This window comes from Parasteatoda tepidariorum, chromosome X1, assembly GCF_043381705.1.
Source record: "Parasteatoda tepidariorum isolate YZ-2023 chromosome X1, CAS_Ptep_4.0, whole genome shotgun sequence".
In the NCBI taxonomy this organism is placed as follows: Eukaryota; Metazoa; Arthropoda; class Arachnida; order Araneae; family Theridiidae; genus Parasteatoda; species Parasteatoda tepidariorum.
Genome location: NC_092214.1, coordinates 74,463,482 through 74,482,728, shown reverse-complemented (window position 1 = coordinate 74,482,728; position 19,247 = coordinate 74,463,482). Strand labels below are relative to the sequence as shown.

The window sequence follows — 19,247 nt, the reverse complement described above, 5'->3', positions numbered from 1 at the left end:
GGGAATTTTAAACTGCTAATTATATAGAAATCGTAAACAGTGTAGCACTGCAAAAGAACTCCAAGAATCTATTGAGAAATCATGGTATTCTTTCTCCTAAAAGCTAATTAATTCTATGGAACAATGTATACTTGATGCTTTTTTGTATTGTGAGTGAATAATTTTTGTATATGTAATACAAAAATTATAAATACTTTTGTATTAATAAAAGCATTAAAACTCTTTTCATAAAATGTCTTTGGTAAAGAATAGGTGTAGAGATATTCTATTTTGGGACTCAAGGCTGAAAACATACCATTGATCAAAACACTGCTTTTACTTCATCTCATTTTAAAAAAAAATTTTGAAACAAAATAAAATTCAACAATTATTGACAACTGCACGTCATCCGCAGTCTAATGGCAAGGTTGAACACCTTGGTCAAAGAATAATAACGCGTTTAAAATGTAAAATTAATGAAGAACCTACTAAAACTCCCTGGTCAACTTTGTTAAAAGCTATAGTTAATACTCATAACTTAACTCCCCCATTCTGTAACAAAGTTTCCACCTGCATATCTCATGCATGGTTGGCTCCCCTATGAAAATCCCTTAAAGGAAGAAATCTATCCACCTGTTGAGGAAGCTAAAAAGATAGCAATTCAAGGAACTAAAGAATATCATGAAAGAAATAAAATTTATTATGATGCTAGATTTTTAGACATAGATTTTAAAACTGGTGAATTAGTTATGTTTGAGGAATTTACTTATCCTAATACGAGGAAGTTGTCACCTCCTTTTAGTGGACCATATAAAATTCTTCAAAAAATTTCAGAAGCTAATTATAAAATAATTTAAGTAAACAAAATTTTGAAATAGTACATGTATCAAAGCTTAGGAAATATCGCAGCCCACAATTGTCGCAGCCCACCATTAAATCATGAATAGTGTCCAAATGAAAAGAATTTTTTTTAACTTTCTTCAATGGAAGAAGTAAGCCTGATATTTTTGAGAGATCTGAATCGCGTGTTGAGATGTTTACCTCAGCATCATTTGGATGTGAGGGTGAGGAAAGTTGAACTTTTTTTTCTCTCTCAATAAGGTGAAAAAAATTTTATAAACTTTTTTTGTATTGACCAGTCTGGATCTCTCAATATCACTGTGCTTCATGAAATTCTGTTTTCCTCCATTTTAATGGGGAATACAGATTTTCATCAAGTAAATAACCCCTTTAACCGCACAGAATCTTAAATTCTGATTAAATGACACTTGTTGTCCAGTTCGTTCACATAAAAAATGTGTATATTTTTGTGCGAAAAAATTTTTTGAAAATTTTAGTAGAATAGTTATATAAATATGTTTCATTTTTCTTTCTGTTTAGTTGACTAAACAGATAAATTACATTATCATGTTTTCATTTTTGTCATTGTAAATAATTGTTTTTTTTTTTTACACATAATTGAAAAATTGTTATTTGTAGTAGGGAAAAGGAACAGTTGTACCAACCTAAATTTTAAAAATTTAAAGTATTCTAAATTTTTTATTTTGGCTTACCAAAATTTTTTTTTGGGGGGGGGATGTAATACACTTATTATAAATATTTTTGTATTAATAAAAGCATTAAAACTCTTTTCATAAAATGTCTTTGGTAAAGAATAGGTGTAGAGATATTCTATTTTGGGACTCAAGGCTGAAAACATTCCATTGAATTACAATTAGATTTATATTTCACAGGAGTTATTTTTAGAATCTTTCCCTCTTTCACTTCCATATTAGGAAGCATTAAATGATTTTCCTTAATTCATAGGGTTACGAAGTACCTATTCCACGATTAAGCCTTTTCACCTCATCTGTTAGTACTTAGTGCAGGAGCGATTGTTTTTGCATGACTCTTGCTGTATGATGTGATCCATGTAAGATGTGCTGGAACCATCTGGAGTTTTGTCCACCCCTACCTTGCAGAGAGTGGATGTGAAATGTTATAGCCACCAGCCTACCCGTAAACAAAACTAATGAAGGAATGATTGATTCACGACTGAATTAATTAAGCTAATTGTAACTAATGATAACAGGGATGTAGCCCTGTTATTACATATACATACACATACATTGTATTTTATTACTTTAAATATACCTTAAATTTTTATGTATGGAATATTCTATATTTTTATCAATAATATGCATGAAAATTCTATTATTTGATAAACTCTGCTAAATAATTTTGACAGTTGCGCATTTAGAGAAAAAGTCATAATTTTAAGTATAAAGTATCCTTAAGTATGCATTTCTTTTTTAGTAATCCTGATTGCACTAGTTGTGAATCTGCCCCACCTCTACCTCCAAAGAAAAAGCTGAACACAAATAATCTAGAATTAACAAAACCAGACACTGAACAATTGACTGGTAGTTTTGGCTCTATAAACACTGATTTCAATTCATTATGTACTATTGATTGGCCCTTTAGTCAGTCTCCAGATAACTTAACTCCTATTAGTAAATCATCAGCATCAAGCTTGGACTCTAATTTAAATTTAAATTATTCGATTGATGATTTATCTTATTCTAAGCATAAATATACAAAGTGTTCTGAAACTCATCAACAACAATGTATGTCTAGTTTAACATCTCAAACTTATAATGCTGAACTTTCATCATTTGCTTCATCAATGACGACTGCAACTACTTCCGTATCCTTGCATTCAAATGATATTTCTGGTAGTTCTCATGAAATTGTGAACTCAGTCAATGAATTCAGTGTTTCTACTAGTAGAATAAGTTATCAAACTTCTTCAACTACAGAGACTGATCCTCCAGCTTTACCAATTAAGCTACGTAAATTACGGAATCTTTCACAGTATGACAATATGCCGCAAGTTTTTGTCTCGGATATTGATGTAAGTAGTTTTTAAAATTTCATTTCATTTTATATTCATAATTTGTTGGAATATTTTCTTTATGTTTCAAATGTTTTGTTTACTAAATAAAGTTATAAAACCTTAAAAAAAGGTTTTAATCTAATTATCTTTTTAACACTTGTTTGTTAGTCCTGATTTTTTTCCCTTTTTTAAACTTGTGGTTTCTTTCAACAAAGCATCAATTTCTCCCATATTATTCTGGGATAAAGTGGCAAATAACGAACTAAAATCTGTACAGTTTTTTCTGCAGTCAAAATGCTGAAGTATATAAATGAACTTGCATCTTTTTTAGATTTTTAAATAAAAATAGAAAAGAATTTTGCTCAGAAAAAAAAAAATGTTTTATGCTTGCATACTATATAGGTTTAAAATTTAAATCACGGCATAACTTTACATATTGTATGCTTTGTTATAATTCTGTTAAATTACTGTTATATTTGTACTTAATTCTGTTTATTCCAAATATTGTTCATTCTAATGCTTTTCTTAAGCAGTTCTAAAATTTTTAAAAGTTTACAATATTTGTATTTTCATATCAAACATTTCATCAACAACAATATATTATGTTTTCTTTAATAAACAAGGAGATGAAAAATCTATATTGATATTTTATAGAAAAGCATTTATGTAGCATAAGAGTATAAGAAATGATACTTATGCATGTTTATTCATCTATTAGGGTAAAAGCATTAATGGAGCATGACAAGCATGTAAATACACATTATATTCAACATGAAAATAAATTTATGAGCAAAAAATTAGATAAGTTTCTAAAATACTTAAGTCACTATAATTCAAATACTATAATTCACTTCTAGTGTTAAACATTTGATAGCTTAAAAAAAAATGAACTTGATGTTAAGTTTTTTTTTTTAAAATAGGTACTAAACGAAATAATATTTTATTTATTTGTTTTTCTTAATAGAAAGAACCAGATGGTTTCAATCCACAGTGCTCATTAATCTGTAACCACCCTCATACCTGGTCTGAAGGCAATCATATGTCTTTATGTCCTCATCATAATTTTGGTTCCAAAGACAGAGAAAATGGAAAGCCACCCCCTCTTCCTCCCAAGGAAAAAACAAGTATGCATGTTAAATTTCAAAGATTTCACGATAATCAGTTGTTGCAAATTTTTGTAACTGAAAGGTTTGCATGGAAGGACTGAATTAAGTATTATAATTGCATTTTAAAACATTTTTACTTTTTTATATGAATAAAAGAAAACTTTTCTTTTAAATTCCATTAACTTTATTAATTGCTAGGCTAAGCATATAAATTTAATATATTTGTTCTAATATTTTCTATTATGTTTCCCTTTAATTTAAAACACAATTTATATTCAAATCTACTAAAATTGGATGTTTCAAATTAATTTTCCTAAAGAAGAAAGATTTGAAAACTAATTTATTTAAGATTAATTTTTTACTAACTACTTTTTCCAAAATATTTTTGAGACTTCATTTTGTAAAATAATTTTTGAATCTGATCAGCCATATCAAGAGATAGTAAATGTTTAAGTGAAGAAGTAATTTTTTCATAAACTAGTTTATTATTTTAAATATTTTTTTTAATAACTTGTGACTTTCAGTTTTAAAATTTTATTTTGAAATTGAATTAGTCTTATTGTTATTTTTGTTTTCTTTATTATTTTATTTTATTGATACATCAAAGATTTTAAAATTTGTGCAGCTAGTAAAGTTTGTGCATAGTTAATAACCTTGATCAGTCATATTTAAATATTTTAAAGCTAATTATTTTTATTTTGATGAACTGTTTTCTGTTGTAGTAGCACTTTATTTATGTTACACTCTAGCTGCACAATGGGCTGTTGGTGATGGTTCAGGAAACACCCCTGATGATAATCCGACGATATGTCATCATAATTTTGAACCTCTGCAAAGGGTATGACTTGCCCAATTTGGTAGCCCAACAACCTGTGCTCATGGTTGGGCACTTTATGGTTGAACACTTTAACAAAGTCTAATACCGTGCACTCTTGGTCTCTTCACAGACTGATCAAAGTGGGCACACACTCGCTGACTGACCGCAGACAGTGGTACTTGACTTCAGTGATCTCACTGGGAACCGAGTCTTACCATCAGTTTATTGTGTGACCCAATTCTACAAACCATTTTACCCCCAATTTCATGTGACACACTTATATTTACCAATTTATCACACATGAACACAATTTATCAGTTATTTTAAGAGGGGAATGGAATATACATTTAATTAAAAATAAAAGATATCACCCCTTTGTTCTAGTGATCAAATTTTTACATACTAAATTATTACTTTACATTGTCAAATGATTGATGTCAACTATGCTAATTAATTAGTGCTAACTTTTGATTAGGTTATGAAATGAAATACAAAAAGGTACTTTTTCTGATTAAGTCAGGGGTGGGCAAACTGGTGAAATGTTTTCTGAAGCATTTTAGTTTCCTTAAAATTATTCAAGTCTGAACTTAATTATTAATTGTAATGATTTTTTTAAAACACCTTAATTCAACCTTCCTAAAATTCTATAAGTACTGAAACTGTCAGTTTGAATGTCATTTTCTACAGCAAAACACTATGCACATTACACTTCTTGCTGCCTGTCCCCTTAACTTTACATAATCTGTATTTATTTTTGCTAAAGATAAGGAAATGGGGGAGTAATAATTTCATTTAGACAGTTACAACTTAATTTAAGAAAGTTGTGAATTGGCAATAGTTAAGATGGTGTCAAATTGTTAGATAAACACCAGTTTCAGTTTTACGTGCAAAATAAGAAAGTGAAAAATTAAGTTTATACAAAAAATGTGAGGAAGTATTAACTTTTCTTTATTAAAACTTCCATATTTTTTTAAAAAATACTGTATCCAAATTCATAATTTCACAGTATTTTTTAAACAGAAAATAAAAACTGTAAACGTATATTAAATTAATTTTTTTGAATTTTAAAAATGCACACTTACCGTATATTCCAGTGTTAGTAGAAGTCTATCGCTGAAAAAATCAAATAAAAAAAATTCAAAAATTAAGAAGTATAAACAAAATTAAGTCTACAGAATTTTCTCTTTCTATTCAATCTCTCTATTGAATTTTCTATTGAAACGCTTCAATAAATTGCTTAACTTTTCTTATTCTTAATTTTTTCTGAGCTCAATTTCAAGTATTGTTTCTAAAAAAACCTTTATTTGTAAAGAAAATATGATGATAGAAAATGCAAAATTAATTATACATAAGATATTAAAAAGAATATATGAGATTTGAAAGGCATATATTGACCCATTTCACAATCAACAAATGTCCAACTATGTTACTTGTGTATAAGTTGACCCCCTAATTTTCATAATATTTTGGGGGTTTGAAAAGTTGACTTATGCACTGGGCTTTAACATATTTTAAAACTTGAAAATTTGGAATTTATGAAAATGATAATTCTCCATATACATAAAAACATATAGTATAACACAGTTTTCCATTGTTTCCTGTGCATTTTTATAGGCCGGGAAATTACATTGTGGGATCCAGTTTTCACACATTAATTTCTTTATGGTTTTGGTTGTCATCAGCATAAGATTATTAAAAGTCATAAAGGTATCGCTTTCCTATAATTAGGGATATAAAATATTTTTGTATCCTTAATTTTAAGGTATTTACCTGTAATATTTTTTCTACTCTGCTATTATTAAGTTTTTGAATTTGATTGTTTTCTAAATAAAGAGTTTAAAACTAAAGCAGTTGTTTTTTTTTGTTATAACGTAATTCTATGATATTAACTAATTACTCTACATTTTAAGATAGACTAATTTAAAACTGTGTCTTAACTTATTAAATGCTATAAAGTTATTATTTTTTTATGCAAATTCCAGTAATATACTATTATAAATTACAGTTAAAGAGATTTTTTGAATGATTTAACTTAATGAACAGTTTATGCTTAAGGGGCCTTCATGGCTGAACGATATGACCCATTAAAGGCTCTGTAGAGTGGAGGTAGTGGGTTTAATTCATGCTGTATTTTAGGATGTATCTTTGTTATTATTTTATTATTTACAAGGTATTTCTTTATCCGAATTGTGCAATCTGTTCTACTTAACAAAGGCGTTTTGAAAGGCTTATAAGAGGTACCTAGGTAATTGATACATAAGTCTGCATGCGTATGTGTACTGTATTTAGTATAGTTTGTATCAGTCTATTTGTTAAGTGAAAAAATTGAATTACTATTGTGTACTCACCTCAGTTGTTATAACAATGTATCCATTTTAAATTTTATTATGAAAAATGATTGCTTTGCAAAATTATTTATATTCACTTATAGATCATAATAGAATCATCAGGGAAATGTTTGAATGTGGAAAGGGCGACACAAGCGTAAGCAAACAAAAATTCTTTTTAGCACATACATTTAAAGTGAATAGTTTCAACTTTCGTAGAAAAACTGTTTTATGCTGTGAAATCATAGTTATTGCAAAGCAATCACCGGGGTTATTGACTGGCACAAACTGTGGGTTTACTCGCCTAGTAATTAAATAAATATGATTTTTCAGGTTATTTTATAGTATTCAGGTATGTATTTATCAAAACAACGCCAGTGCTAGCAATAAGGACCTTAAATCAAGTATATTTACAATAATTGTATTCAATTTATTTTTATTTAAATTTTACACAAATTTTCAGATTTATTAAGAAGACTATACTATTCCTATGCATAAATTTTAAATAATTAGAAATGTAACTATCACAAATGTTATTGAATTCTTTTGTGATACTCTATTAGAAAAGCTCATCTATTACCATTTTTAAAATATTTATATAAAATGAAGAGAAAAGTAAATAAAATGAAATTTTATGTCCCTGTTTGAAAACTTGTTTTTCTATATGTATCTTAATACATTAAATTTTGTTTTCAGTTCGAGCATACATGCAGATGTTTGGTAGCTATTCTCAACCTTCTGAGTCTGAATTTTTACGTCATTCAGTTCATACTCTTAAAGTTGTTCAAACAAATTGGCAACAAATTGAACTTTCGTTAATGCAACAAGCATCATTTAGTAGCAATTTTATTTCAAGTAATGAAGAGTCTTCACTTTTTGAATCTTTTAATTCTTCTTCAAGCATAAGTTGTGAAAAAGATGCCTTGTCAAATCATAATCCTCCATCTATCCCTCCTAAGAAAAACAAGGTATTTCTTTTAAAATATTTATGGTAAAACAACCATTTTGGATTAATAATATTTTAATGCAAACTTTGAGCTTGCTCTTTGATTTTAGGAGTAATGAAATTTAGCTGCTATGTGTGCATTGGTTTTTAAAACACAAATTTCGACACCACAGTTAAAAATATTTCTTAATTTCAAGCTAATACATTAAAACTTTTATGTTATTTGAAACATCAAAATCACATCAAATTTAACTGGAATGACTTCAAAATTAAAAATAGGCTTTATTTTGTAATAAAAAATATTTTATCTTATTTAATAAGATATAATAAAATTTTTCCTTATAAGATGTAATGTAATACAAAATGTGAATTTTTGTAATAAGAAATAATGATAAGTGTTAATATATCCTTTCTTTCTTATTTAAATCAATTTTAATATATTCTAAAAACGCTTGTAGACATTGCATTTCTACATACCAAAACAAGTTCAAAAATAAATATAAAAAATTATAGGATAACTTTCATTATTTTTTGGAAAAATGAAAAGAGTGCTACTTATGTAATGATAGTTTTAAGTAACTGCTACCTATTTTAATATACAGAATTGCTGATATATTAAATGAAAAAAAAATCATTTTTTTAAAAATATATACCGCTAAACTTATTGAACATTTTTTAAGAAAATGTAGTACAAGCTCTTTAATGATTTAAACTCAATTCCATGCATCAATAACTATTTTACTCAACTAAGAATTTGACCTATGTCAAATAAATGTCAGAAATTTTTAACTTCCATCATTTCTTCATAATATCTCACTTGTTATTTTTATGTTTTTCAGTCTTTAATGTTTTCATGCTTCCATAGTTGTCGATTTTACTGTATTTTTTCTGTTTTTTCTGGTTCAACAATGAATTGCACTTGTTTTTATGTATTTTTAGATTTCCCTAAGATTTGGCAAGTTCTTGAGAAAGTCCCTATCAAAATATTTTTACTTGACTTATTGTTTCTTAAGCGCTTCAACAAGTAATGTTACTAGATAATGAAGTGAAAGTCAAATATAAACTTCATAAATAAAAAAATATTGCATTTAAAGTCATCAGTTTCAATGAAAGAAAACTTTTAAACTGAAAATTAAAACTGAACTAAACTAAACTAAGGAAAAACCCTTCCTACACTATTGCTTTAGTTACCAGCTGATGTATGGCTATTTGTTAAGGTATATGTGTATGATTTCTGCAGTTACAGACAAGTGCACTGCAATGTTTATTAATATTCCTGACATTTTTAATTTAAAATGAAACAAATTTCTTTTTATGTTATTCAAAAGGATACTTTTTGAGTTTAAAAGACATAACTTTTCTCCTTAGTGCTAAATCTTACTGCATCCAAAAATAGGGGATTTGGCAAATGTAGTTAAAAATTAAACTAGATTTGTTCTAGTTAAAAATAAAATTAAATTGGAAACACTAACTAAAGATAATTTGTGAAAAAGAGGCCAAATAGACGAATTCACTTAACGTTTTTCTATGCTAGAATATAATTTCTGTACAAGAAATCATCAAGATGATAAATAACAAATGATTGGCTGATATATAATTTAAATGTTAAAAAATACTTGTTTATTGAAAAAATAATAAATAAGTTGAAAAATGTAAAATTAAAATATTTTAAATACTTTAAGGAAAAAACATTTTATAATATACATTTACAATTCTGTGCATTTTAATTATTAAGCAAGTTATTCATTCACTTTTCTTTTAAGAAATTATAATAAATTTTTATCGCTTTTCATAATTTGAAAGTTTTTAAAAAATCAGGGCGTGTCATATAATGGCATGAAAATAATGCAAAGAATCATCTAATTTCAGGCAATGAATTTTCATTGTAAATTGGTGTTCTAGTTGAGAAATTTTTATCTATACAAGTTATGTCAAAAATATATCACATTGCTGTCTAATTGCTGTTTCAATCTATTTTCGCAAGGACTTGAAGCTTTTCTTAGAAGGGGATTAAATGATGAGGAATTGTTTTAGTTCTTAGTTTTAAATTATGTTATCATGTCACTTCATCATTCCAACTTCCTTTCTTTTTGTACACAACTATCATTAAATCTTTATAAATTAGTTTTCAAATTTTTAATTCTTTATTATTCGACTGATATTATTTTTTATTTTGCATAAATATTAAGACAGCCTAAATTTGAAATATTTCAAATTTTAATTACATTGCTTTTTAATAAATTAATATAGTAATTATTTTACTTTTTTTCTAAAGCATTTCCATATTTTTAATATGCTTTTCTTTATTTTGGAATAATTATTTTAGTTTTTAATACATGTAAATTTTTCTGTTTGTATCTATGCATGATTTAAAATCTGTATTAAAAGTTATGAAATTGTTAATTGCAGGGTACTCTCAGACATAGTAACCATTCCAAACATGATGAATATGTGACCCCTTTCCCTGGATCTTTCTCAGATAATCAAAATAGTGATAATATTTCACCTTCAAGCTATGATACATCTAGGTATGTATAAAAATAATTTTTAATTCACATTTATGAAAGATAATGTAGGAAATATTTAGATATGTGAAAATACGGTTTTGTTCTAAGAATATTTAGTTTATTTTTAAATAATTATTCAACGCGAGTAATGTTTCTTAGTTTGTTTTTCTGGGTCTTTGAAGAAAAATAAGGCCAACTTTAAAATTGATCTTGTGATATATTATTGAAAACCTTATTTAAGACAAAAAATAAGAAAAAGATGGGATACACACAATTTTGTTTTTAGTTTCTGAGTCTTTCCCTAGTTGGGGCACTTTTTAAATATTATGTTAGCTTGCTTTAGTCAATTTCGGACCTCCCCCTTACCAACAAAATAACCAAATCTCAAACCTTCTTCTCATGCTTATTTAAAAATTTTTTATCACCTTTTGTAATTTGCTTTGTCTTTTACTGTTGTAGTCTAATAAGTATTTTACCTTTAATTTGAAATAAAAGATTTTACTTTGCATAAATCAAAATTTATGTTGTAATTCAGTTTATAAAATTTTGAGTTGAAATGTCAATTTAACACACTTCAAGTGCATAAGAAAGTCTTGCTACAAGAACAATTGAAGCATGAAATAATAAATTTTAACACTTAAGCATCTAATCATATGGTGTTCAAGGTTATTGCAGCCATTTCTGCATATCTTTTATGACATTGTTTCTTTCTTATTTTCTTTTACTCGGTATGAATCATAGGGCACTTCGTCATCATCTATTCATTCAGCATCTTTCATGCCTTCAGCATATTTAATTATGCACAGAAGTTCATTTACTAAAAATTTTTCTAATCTTTAGGATTTCCTTGAACTGTTGACCTCTGAAATTCCGTGATGAAATCCTTTTTCTTACCTCAAATTTAAATTTTTTGTAATGTTTAACATCTTTCCAAGTATAATTTTAAAATTTTTTGGGTACTTTTTTCCAATTTAAAAAATAAAAAGGGATAATTTTAGTGTCTTGCAATATGCTATGCTTATACTTCTCCCCTTGTCAGCAAAATTAAGCAAATCACAACCGCACTTAAGTGCTCACATAATATTTGATTGGCCCTTTACCTATGAATTTTTATCAGAAAGTAGCTATTTTATAACACCTACCAATATTTTGTATGCAAGTTTTCAATAGTGCTCAATGTCACAAAAATAATTACTTTTATTGTTTTCAAAACCCAATTAAATAACTTTTGAGAATCACCAGTTAGGCTGAACCTTTAAGTTGTATCTTCTTCTGAATAAAGATTTGCATAAAATTTTAGATTAATGTTTCACGAAAATGTTTGTTGTAATGTTTGTTTGGAAATGTTGAAAAACACTGGGTTTTTTTTCGATTTTAGCTCATTTATAGAGATGATGTTATAATATTTACCATAAAATTTTGATTTTTAAGTATGTTAAGATTTTTTTAAGGTATAATTCTGAGACTAACAACAGTGAAAATAAAATTTATTTTTACCAGTGAAAATAAAATTTATTTTTTAAAAAATGTCCCATCCCTCTCAGTCTTCCCTGTTTACAAATGTTTTTGTATTGAAAAGTGATTTTTAAGACTTTCTACATATCCAAGTAGCACATAATGTTAGGTAACATCAGAAAATCTAACATTATTTTGTACAACTGTTGATTATTAGAAAGTTATAAAAAGTCATTGTTTTCTCTGCATTATTTAACATTGGGTTCTATGCAAAATAATATTATCTAGCATTTGCCCTAATATTATTTAACATTGGTTTTGATGTTATATAATATTAGATTTTTGTGTTTTTTATTATCCTTATTTTAATTTTTGAAATAAGCAAGAGGAAGATTTAAACGATAGTAGAATAATTTGGTAATATAATGTTACTTAATTTTCTGTATTGTGAAGCTGTAAAACATAGAACAACAGTTTTATACTGTCATATCACACATTATTTACTTAGCATACAGAAATACTAAATAAAATTGTATTACCGAATTCTGCTAATGTCCATTTTCCTCCCTCTTACTCCAAATTATATTTTGTGTCCAACCGATTTTTATGAATGAAAATTTTAAATTTTGCTAAGGACTTGAGTAGCTAAACTTTTATTAATATTTTTTTCCTATACAGAGTTTTTTGATAAATTTTATATCATTAATCATTTTTAAGTGTTTTTTTTTAAATTTTAAATGTATTCCTTATTTTTTTTATTTCTCTTTTTTTGAAATGAGTTGATTTTGTCCAAAATCTCTCATTACTTTAGTCATTATCTCTCATTTCACTCTAGTCACACATCTTTTTTCACTGAAATTAAATGGAGAAATACTTACCTAATTTACATTAGATTAAAATAGCTGAAGAACCAAATTTACTTATTCCTTAACCTAATGAAATACAATTGAGGAAACGTGAATTGTTTCCTGTGCTTTCTGTAAGGGTTGCATGCTCCATTCTCTCTTCTCAGATTAATTGAACATTTTCTTCTGTTCATCTGTTCATGGTGTGGCTGCTTTCAACTTTCAAAGTTGGCTTCAGTCATATCTATTGACATGAAAGCCATAACCCAATGAAAAAAAATAGCTTTCAATGTGTCTGAGGGAAAAGGGAAGTAAGGTAGACCATATAGAGTAGATAATGTGGAAAAGTAGCTGACCAGTGTAAGGGTAAATAGATGGAGAGTACTTGTATCACATGATCGAGATGGAATAAGCTGCTTGAAACAACCAAGGCAGCTGCTGTAAGTACTAACAGAAAAAGATTGAAATCGATTCAACGAAATGAATGAATAAAGGAAAAAAAGATAAGGAAAGGATAGATAAGTTAAGAGATTGAAAAGCACCAGTTCTGGATATTTTTTTATGATTATCATAGTTCATTCTAAAACAAAAGATGAAAATTCAGAATCTGAAAACTTATTCAAAAATCGCGTATAATATACAAAATTGTTCGTTCAAAAAATAGCATTCCTTTTTTAATTTTTTTTATTAAATGTGATGTGTTGCTGTAGTTTTGATGGACAAAAGACTGTATTATGTCATGTGATTGAGTTTCAATTAATAACAAAAGAAAAATTATTCAATGTAACAAACTTGTTTCCTCTCTATGAAATTTCTGTATTTTCACTGTTATTGTTGCTATGATAATAAATATTATTTTTGAAATATCATATTTTTGGCACTATCTTGGTAAGAAAATCCCATTTAATCCCATGGAAAAATATTTACTGCTTTATCTGAATCTGTCTATAATCTGCACTGCATTACATCATTTGCATCTTTAAAATTATATCTTTATTTTGGAGATTATCCTTAGATAATGTGCCAAAAATAATACTCTCAATTTATGCTTACTTCATAGTGCGTTAAAATTTTTTGGAGTGTTTCTATCTTGGCAGCTTTCTTTCTTTAATGTAAAAGTGAGGAATACTACTGTCAAGCAATCATTTGTAATTAGCACTGAAAATATCATCCATCAAGCAGTGTTTTCACTACAGTGGGAGAATCTCGCATATTTTTTTATATTCTCGCATTAAAAAATGATTACCGCAAGAAATTCGCGCATTCTATAAACCAATTTCAAAATTCGCAAATTTCTCGCATTTTGAAAAGAATTTCTCATTTGCGCCATTTAGAATAAAATTCTTTTCACTTTTCTTCCTGGATCTTTTATTATTTTCAACATCTGTACCATTATCTAGCTTCCCTATTTACCAGTATTGCTCAGAACCTTTAAGAACAACAGAGCACCATCCTTCCGAACCACGGAACCTCTTTCAGAAGGCATTTCTCTGCAACCATGTGTTTACCGTAGGTAAGGTTTCTTCATGTAAGATGTTCAAATTTTTTGCTCGTTAATGTAAGATGGACAAATGCCTTGTAAAGCCAATATCTTCTACTTCTAAACGAACAAATGTGGGTAGAAACGATCAAAACCAAACAAATACGCATTTGAGCAACCTAATGAGAATAGCTGATGAAAAAGTAGATGTAGAACATTTTCCATATGATGATGCAGTAAAAATATTCAATGCTTTAAAAATTAGAGGATGTTAAAAATGCATTATAATTAAAGAAATGATTTTTTTTCAAGACTCTTGGTGTCTTTTTTTTTTAATCTTTGAAGTCTCACCCTGTTTTTGAGAAAGGGTGAGAAATTCTCACCCATTTTTTTTCTGAGATGAAAACACTGATCAAGGTTATTTAAAACTGGTATTTAGAGAGTTTATTTATCTTATTTAATATGTTTGCAAACTTTTTAACAAAAATTTTCAAAGCTGGCATTATAATTTTTGAAATGTAAATGGAATTTTTCTTCCCAAACCAAAAACATGAATATTAAACTAACAATGAAAGAACTTCAAGCATCACTCGTCAATCTAGCTAGAATTTTGTGTGCAAATATATTTAAAGGCTCGGAAGTTATGCATTAAACTTTTATTTGTCTATTTTAAAATAGTAATAACGTAAAAACAAGTTTTTCTTGACAACTAATATTATTAAACATAAAAGGCTGCTTTGATCATGTCATATTGAGCTCCATGAAATTTTGACTATGTAAGATTCCGTAACATGATAACTTGTTGACAAGAGATTCTGCTACCCCTTATTGCTCTTAAAAATTTTATCAGGCTTCAAAAATTTCAAACTTAGTCCTAAGATATTTTGTTTGTGCCTCAGTCTTCTTAAGAGTCTGCCTACAATACTTTAACTGGATGCCCCTTGTTATTATAGACTTTTGTCAATACGTTATTTTTTACAATGACAAAAGATTGTTTAAAAAATGCTAATTCCTTTTATCACTATTTAACATAGGTTAAAACAGATGTTTTTCTACCACTTTAGGAGTATCTACAAAATTCTTTTTTTCAGTTATTGTCTAATTACTCAATTCTATGGATTATTGAGAGTTTATTGTATTTTTTTTTATATATATGTATAATTTACTTCTAATGTTTCAGTTATGGAAAATCTCTCTTGAGTCCTGTTGAAAATGAATCTTCTTCTGATATTCAAGGTGCATTAGATGAATTGGATCCGTCTGAATATTTGATTTGGAAAAGAAATGTAATTTAGTATTCTTGTAAATATAATATTGGAAGTTTTAAATTATTCTTATTTGAAATGTTTAATTAGAAAAAAAAGAGTTCCGGGTGAATTACTGTAGAAGTTTTTCAACTTTAAGTAAAGAGTATGAGAAGCTCTTTTATCAAGATATCAATGATTTAAATCATTTTATTTATTATATTAATCACATATCATATCATATTAAAAATCATTTAAATGTTATTTATTTAGGTGAAAAACAGTTTTTGAATCAAGATATTAAGAATAGTTAGAAAAAAGATATTACATTTCTAAAGTATTAAAATAATTCAAAATTTATTGAACAAGATGATGTAACATTTTTATACATACTGACTTTTAATAAACAAACAAAATCTACATTTAAAAAAAAATTATGTGCAAATTTCAGTGAAAAAATAGTCAAATAACAGATGTAAGACGCCTCTAATATGATATTTGCTCTTATTTATTTGTCTTCATTTCAACCATCCATTTGCCACAAAAGGGATAGAGTTAGATTTTATTTGTATATCATGAATATTGTAAGCTATGATAAATATTTCTTCCATTACATGATACCTTTGTTAAAATTTGAAAAAAAAAATAATAAATAAAAACATTTATGGGAGTTATTGTGTCCACGGGCATGGCAATTGCTCAATTTTAGAGGGGGGGGGGCAAAATTAATATACACAGACTAAAATGCACAATCTGACTCTAAATTTTCTCATTACAAAATAAATTCATAACTCTACTTATCTGTTTTGTATTAGTATCTTATAACCAAGAGTTGAACGGCCAACCTAATTCTGATTTTACGATTTTCAATTTCTCTCTGTGGCCTTGTAATTTTTTACCCAATCCAGAAGACAAGGGAACTCCTGGGTCTAGCATTGAGACAAACTAGCCTTCACGGAGGACTATTTGATAGAACTAAACCACGTTACATGAAGAGGAAAACCTCCCACAGTTAGTCCAATCTCATGGGAATTCTAACCCATGATCTGTCTACATCTGAGGATATTTTATATCAGCTCTGGGGTCATTGCAAACCAGGAGAAGAATTCATATAGACCAGCCAAAGCTGGGATTTGAACCTGGAGCATGTCACTGGTTGGTGAGCACTCTATCGCCTGAGCCTCCGCTACAGTGACGTCCATGCTCTGTACCAGTGCTTAATGAAAGGTGTTTACATGGGTTGATCAATTATTTCCCTATAAATGTCTTCAACATATGACAGTATTAGTATTATATAACATCATATGTTAACTTTTTGCTCCTTGACAACAATCTGAATGAAAAAATGATGAATACCCCTAATTCTATACCATTTCAAGTACATAAATTGTTCTAACATGTAGTTGTTGGAGTCAAGTGCTCACAGTCTATCTGTTTATTCATATATAAAAAAAAAAAAATCACTTTATTTCAGTAATCCTACATATAAATATATATCAATATTTAATTATTGCTTTCATTTCAATTTTGCCTAAATATTACAGGGTGAAGAAGGTCCAGATCTGAGAGGAGGATCAGTTGATTCTTTGATTGTTCAAGCTACAAGGGTCTCTAAAAATGGTATTTTCAAACTGTTCTATCTTTTTTTCAGTATAGTTTTATGTCCATTGTTCAAATAAGAAAAAAAATTCTATTTGTTTTTCTGTACAAAGCAATGATAAATCATTATTTTATTAATCCTTAAATTAAAATCACTCTTTCCAAATATGTACAGAACTAATTTTTTGAAATAATTTCCTTATTTCCAGAATTGCCATGCAAAAGCTCACATGCCTTCATCAGAACTGTGCTTACCAGCCAAATAAAAGTTTTCCTTCTCCGTTTACTTTTGCATTTCAATAATAGTCGGCAGTGGGTAAATCCTTATGTTGTGTAACATGGTCATTTATGAAGATCATTCAAAAAGTTAGCTTCCCGTCACCCATAAAAAAAAACAAAGCATAATTACCTAGAAAGATTTTGCAAAAATATGTTAATATTCAGCTATTTATCAACTTGAGAACCACCAGAAATTTATAACTTATCGTAGGATAAGGTTTTGTATTCCTATATCGTAGACGCCTGTTGCCTGGAAATGGATCCAGCATTGTACAGATACCTTCGTCTGTAGAAAATTGAGGCAGAGACAGGAATTTCTTCACATGCAAAAACAGGTCAAAGTAACACAGGTGTAGTATGCTCAATGCAAGTGTTGTGTTGCTCCACATCAATGCTCATCTGCATTTCAGAAATGACATATTAGATCATCAACTCTATAGTCCCAATCTTTCTCCCCGTGATTTTCATCTGTTCTTGCTCCTAAGGAAATTACTGTCCTGTCATCACTTCCCCGCAGATAAAGTCCGCAATGAAAAGCTAACGTCATTCCCGAACAGCAGATCTTTTTTATACTGAACTAAAAAAACATATTTAAGGATTAGTGTTGCTGTTTTGGTAGTTGAAAAATAGATTAAATATTGCTGTATCTCTTACAATAATTCTTCCTGTTTACAGGGTGGCCACAGGCTACTAAAATGCAACTATTTGCTACTATTTACGGCCTTAGGCGACTATGGCGACTTTTTTTTGCCTGAAAAGTCTAAAAAACAACTACTTTCAGGAATAGGCGACTATTAGGAGACTTTTTTTACTCTTGGCGAAGTTTTTTCGCAAAAATGAACGTTACTTTCCAGAACGTTAATAAAAGAAAGCTAACTTTTATACACTCATTTATGACCACAGAGCCAAAAATTTAAATTTCCATTGGATTTAATAAAGTACTTGTTATATGTTCTCTCTGAGGGGCAGTTTTGTTATTTTTAATTGTTTTTTTCTTCTATTAACATTCATATTTTATTCTGATTCGACTTTCATTTAGGTACCTATTTTCTAATGTGTATACCTTTTATATTTGTTAAATTTTTTTTTTAATTGGAGCATAGTTAGGACTGGGCGATAAATGGATGTATCGCGAAATATCGATTTAACGCATATATCAGTAGGCCGATGTAGTGACTTTCGTTTTAGGCGGTGCATTAGAAATCTGATTTAAGCCGCCGGAATTGGATTACAATCGCGGTTTAACGATTTAATATGCTAGGATCCTTGACAAGGCTAACGCTGTTACCGCACTAACGAAGACGATTTTGATTTCGTCTAGCTGCAGAGATGTAGATAGCGTCTTGCTATTAAGATGTTAGTTTTGTGATGTTGAATGATGAAGAGCGAATTGAATCAGAACTCCCGGTTTCGTGCGAGGATCAGCGTTGTAATATTGAACGCAATGCATAGTTTCTTTATGTCCATTTTTGTCTTTGGGATTTTGCGTTTTTTGAAGATTATTTTCAATGGGACTTAAGTCATTTTGCGATCGTTGTGCATTTTATTTTGTCGGAAATAATTGTCGGGTTTCTTGTAAATAATTTTCAGTGAGACTTTTGCAGCGATCGTTTCGTCCTGCATTATTTCATACCATTTTTTTTTCTGTCGGGGTTTAACGATTCTTGTCAATTATTTTTAGTAGACCTACTGTTACTTTGCGATTGCTGCACAATCGCTGTTTTCTTAAATTTTCGTTCTGAACTCAATAGAACAAATCATTGATTTTTTCAATTATTGCTTTTTATT

General features: G+C 28.3%; 1 protein-coding gene across 2 annotated transcripts in view; it reads left to right on the top strand.

The window, feature by feature from the left end:
* The window catches only part of LOC107448403 (C3G guanyl-nucleotide exchange factor), a 56,126-nt gene that overhangs the window by 17,639 nt on the left and 19,240 nt on the right, over positions 1-19,247 (top strand). For both annotated transcript variants that reach the window (XM_043042948.2, XM_043042947.2), the window contains exons 7-12: positions 2,275-2,872; positions 3,819-3,978; positions 7,801-8,072; positions 10,460-10,578; positions 15,518-15,623; positions 17,126-17,201. In XM_043042948.2, coding sequence (XP_042898882.1) covers positions 2,275-2,872; positions 3,819-3,978; positions 7,801-8,072; positions 10,460-10,578; positions 15,518-15,623; positions 17,126-17,201 — 1,331 coding nt within the window. The remainder of the gene's footprint in view (positions 1-2,274; positions 2,873-3,818; positions 3,979-7,800; positions 8,073-10,459; positions 10,579-15,517; positions 15,624-17,125; positions 17,202-19,247) is intronic.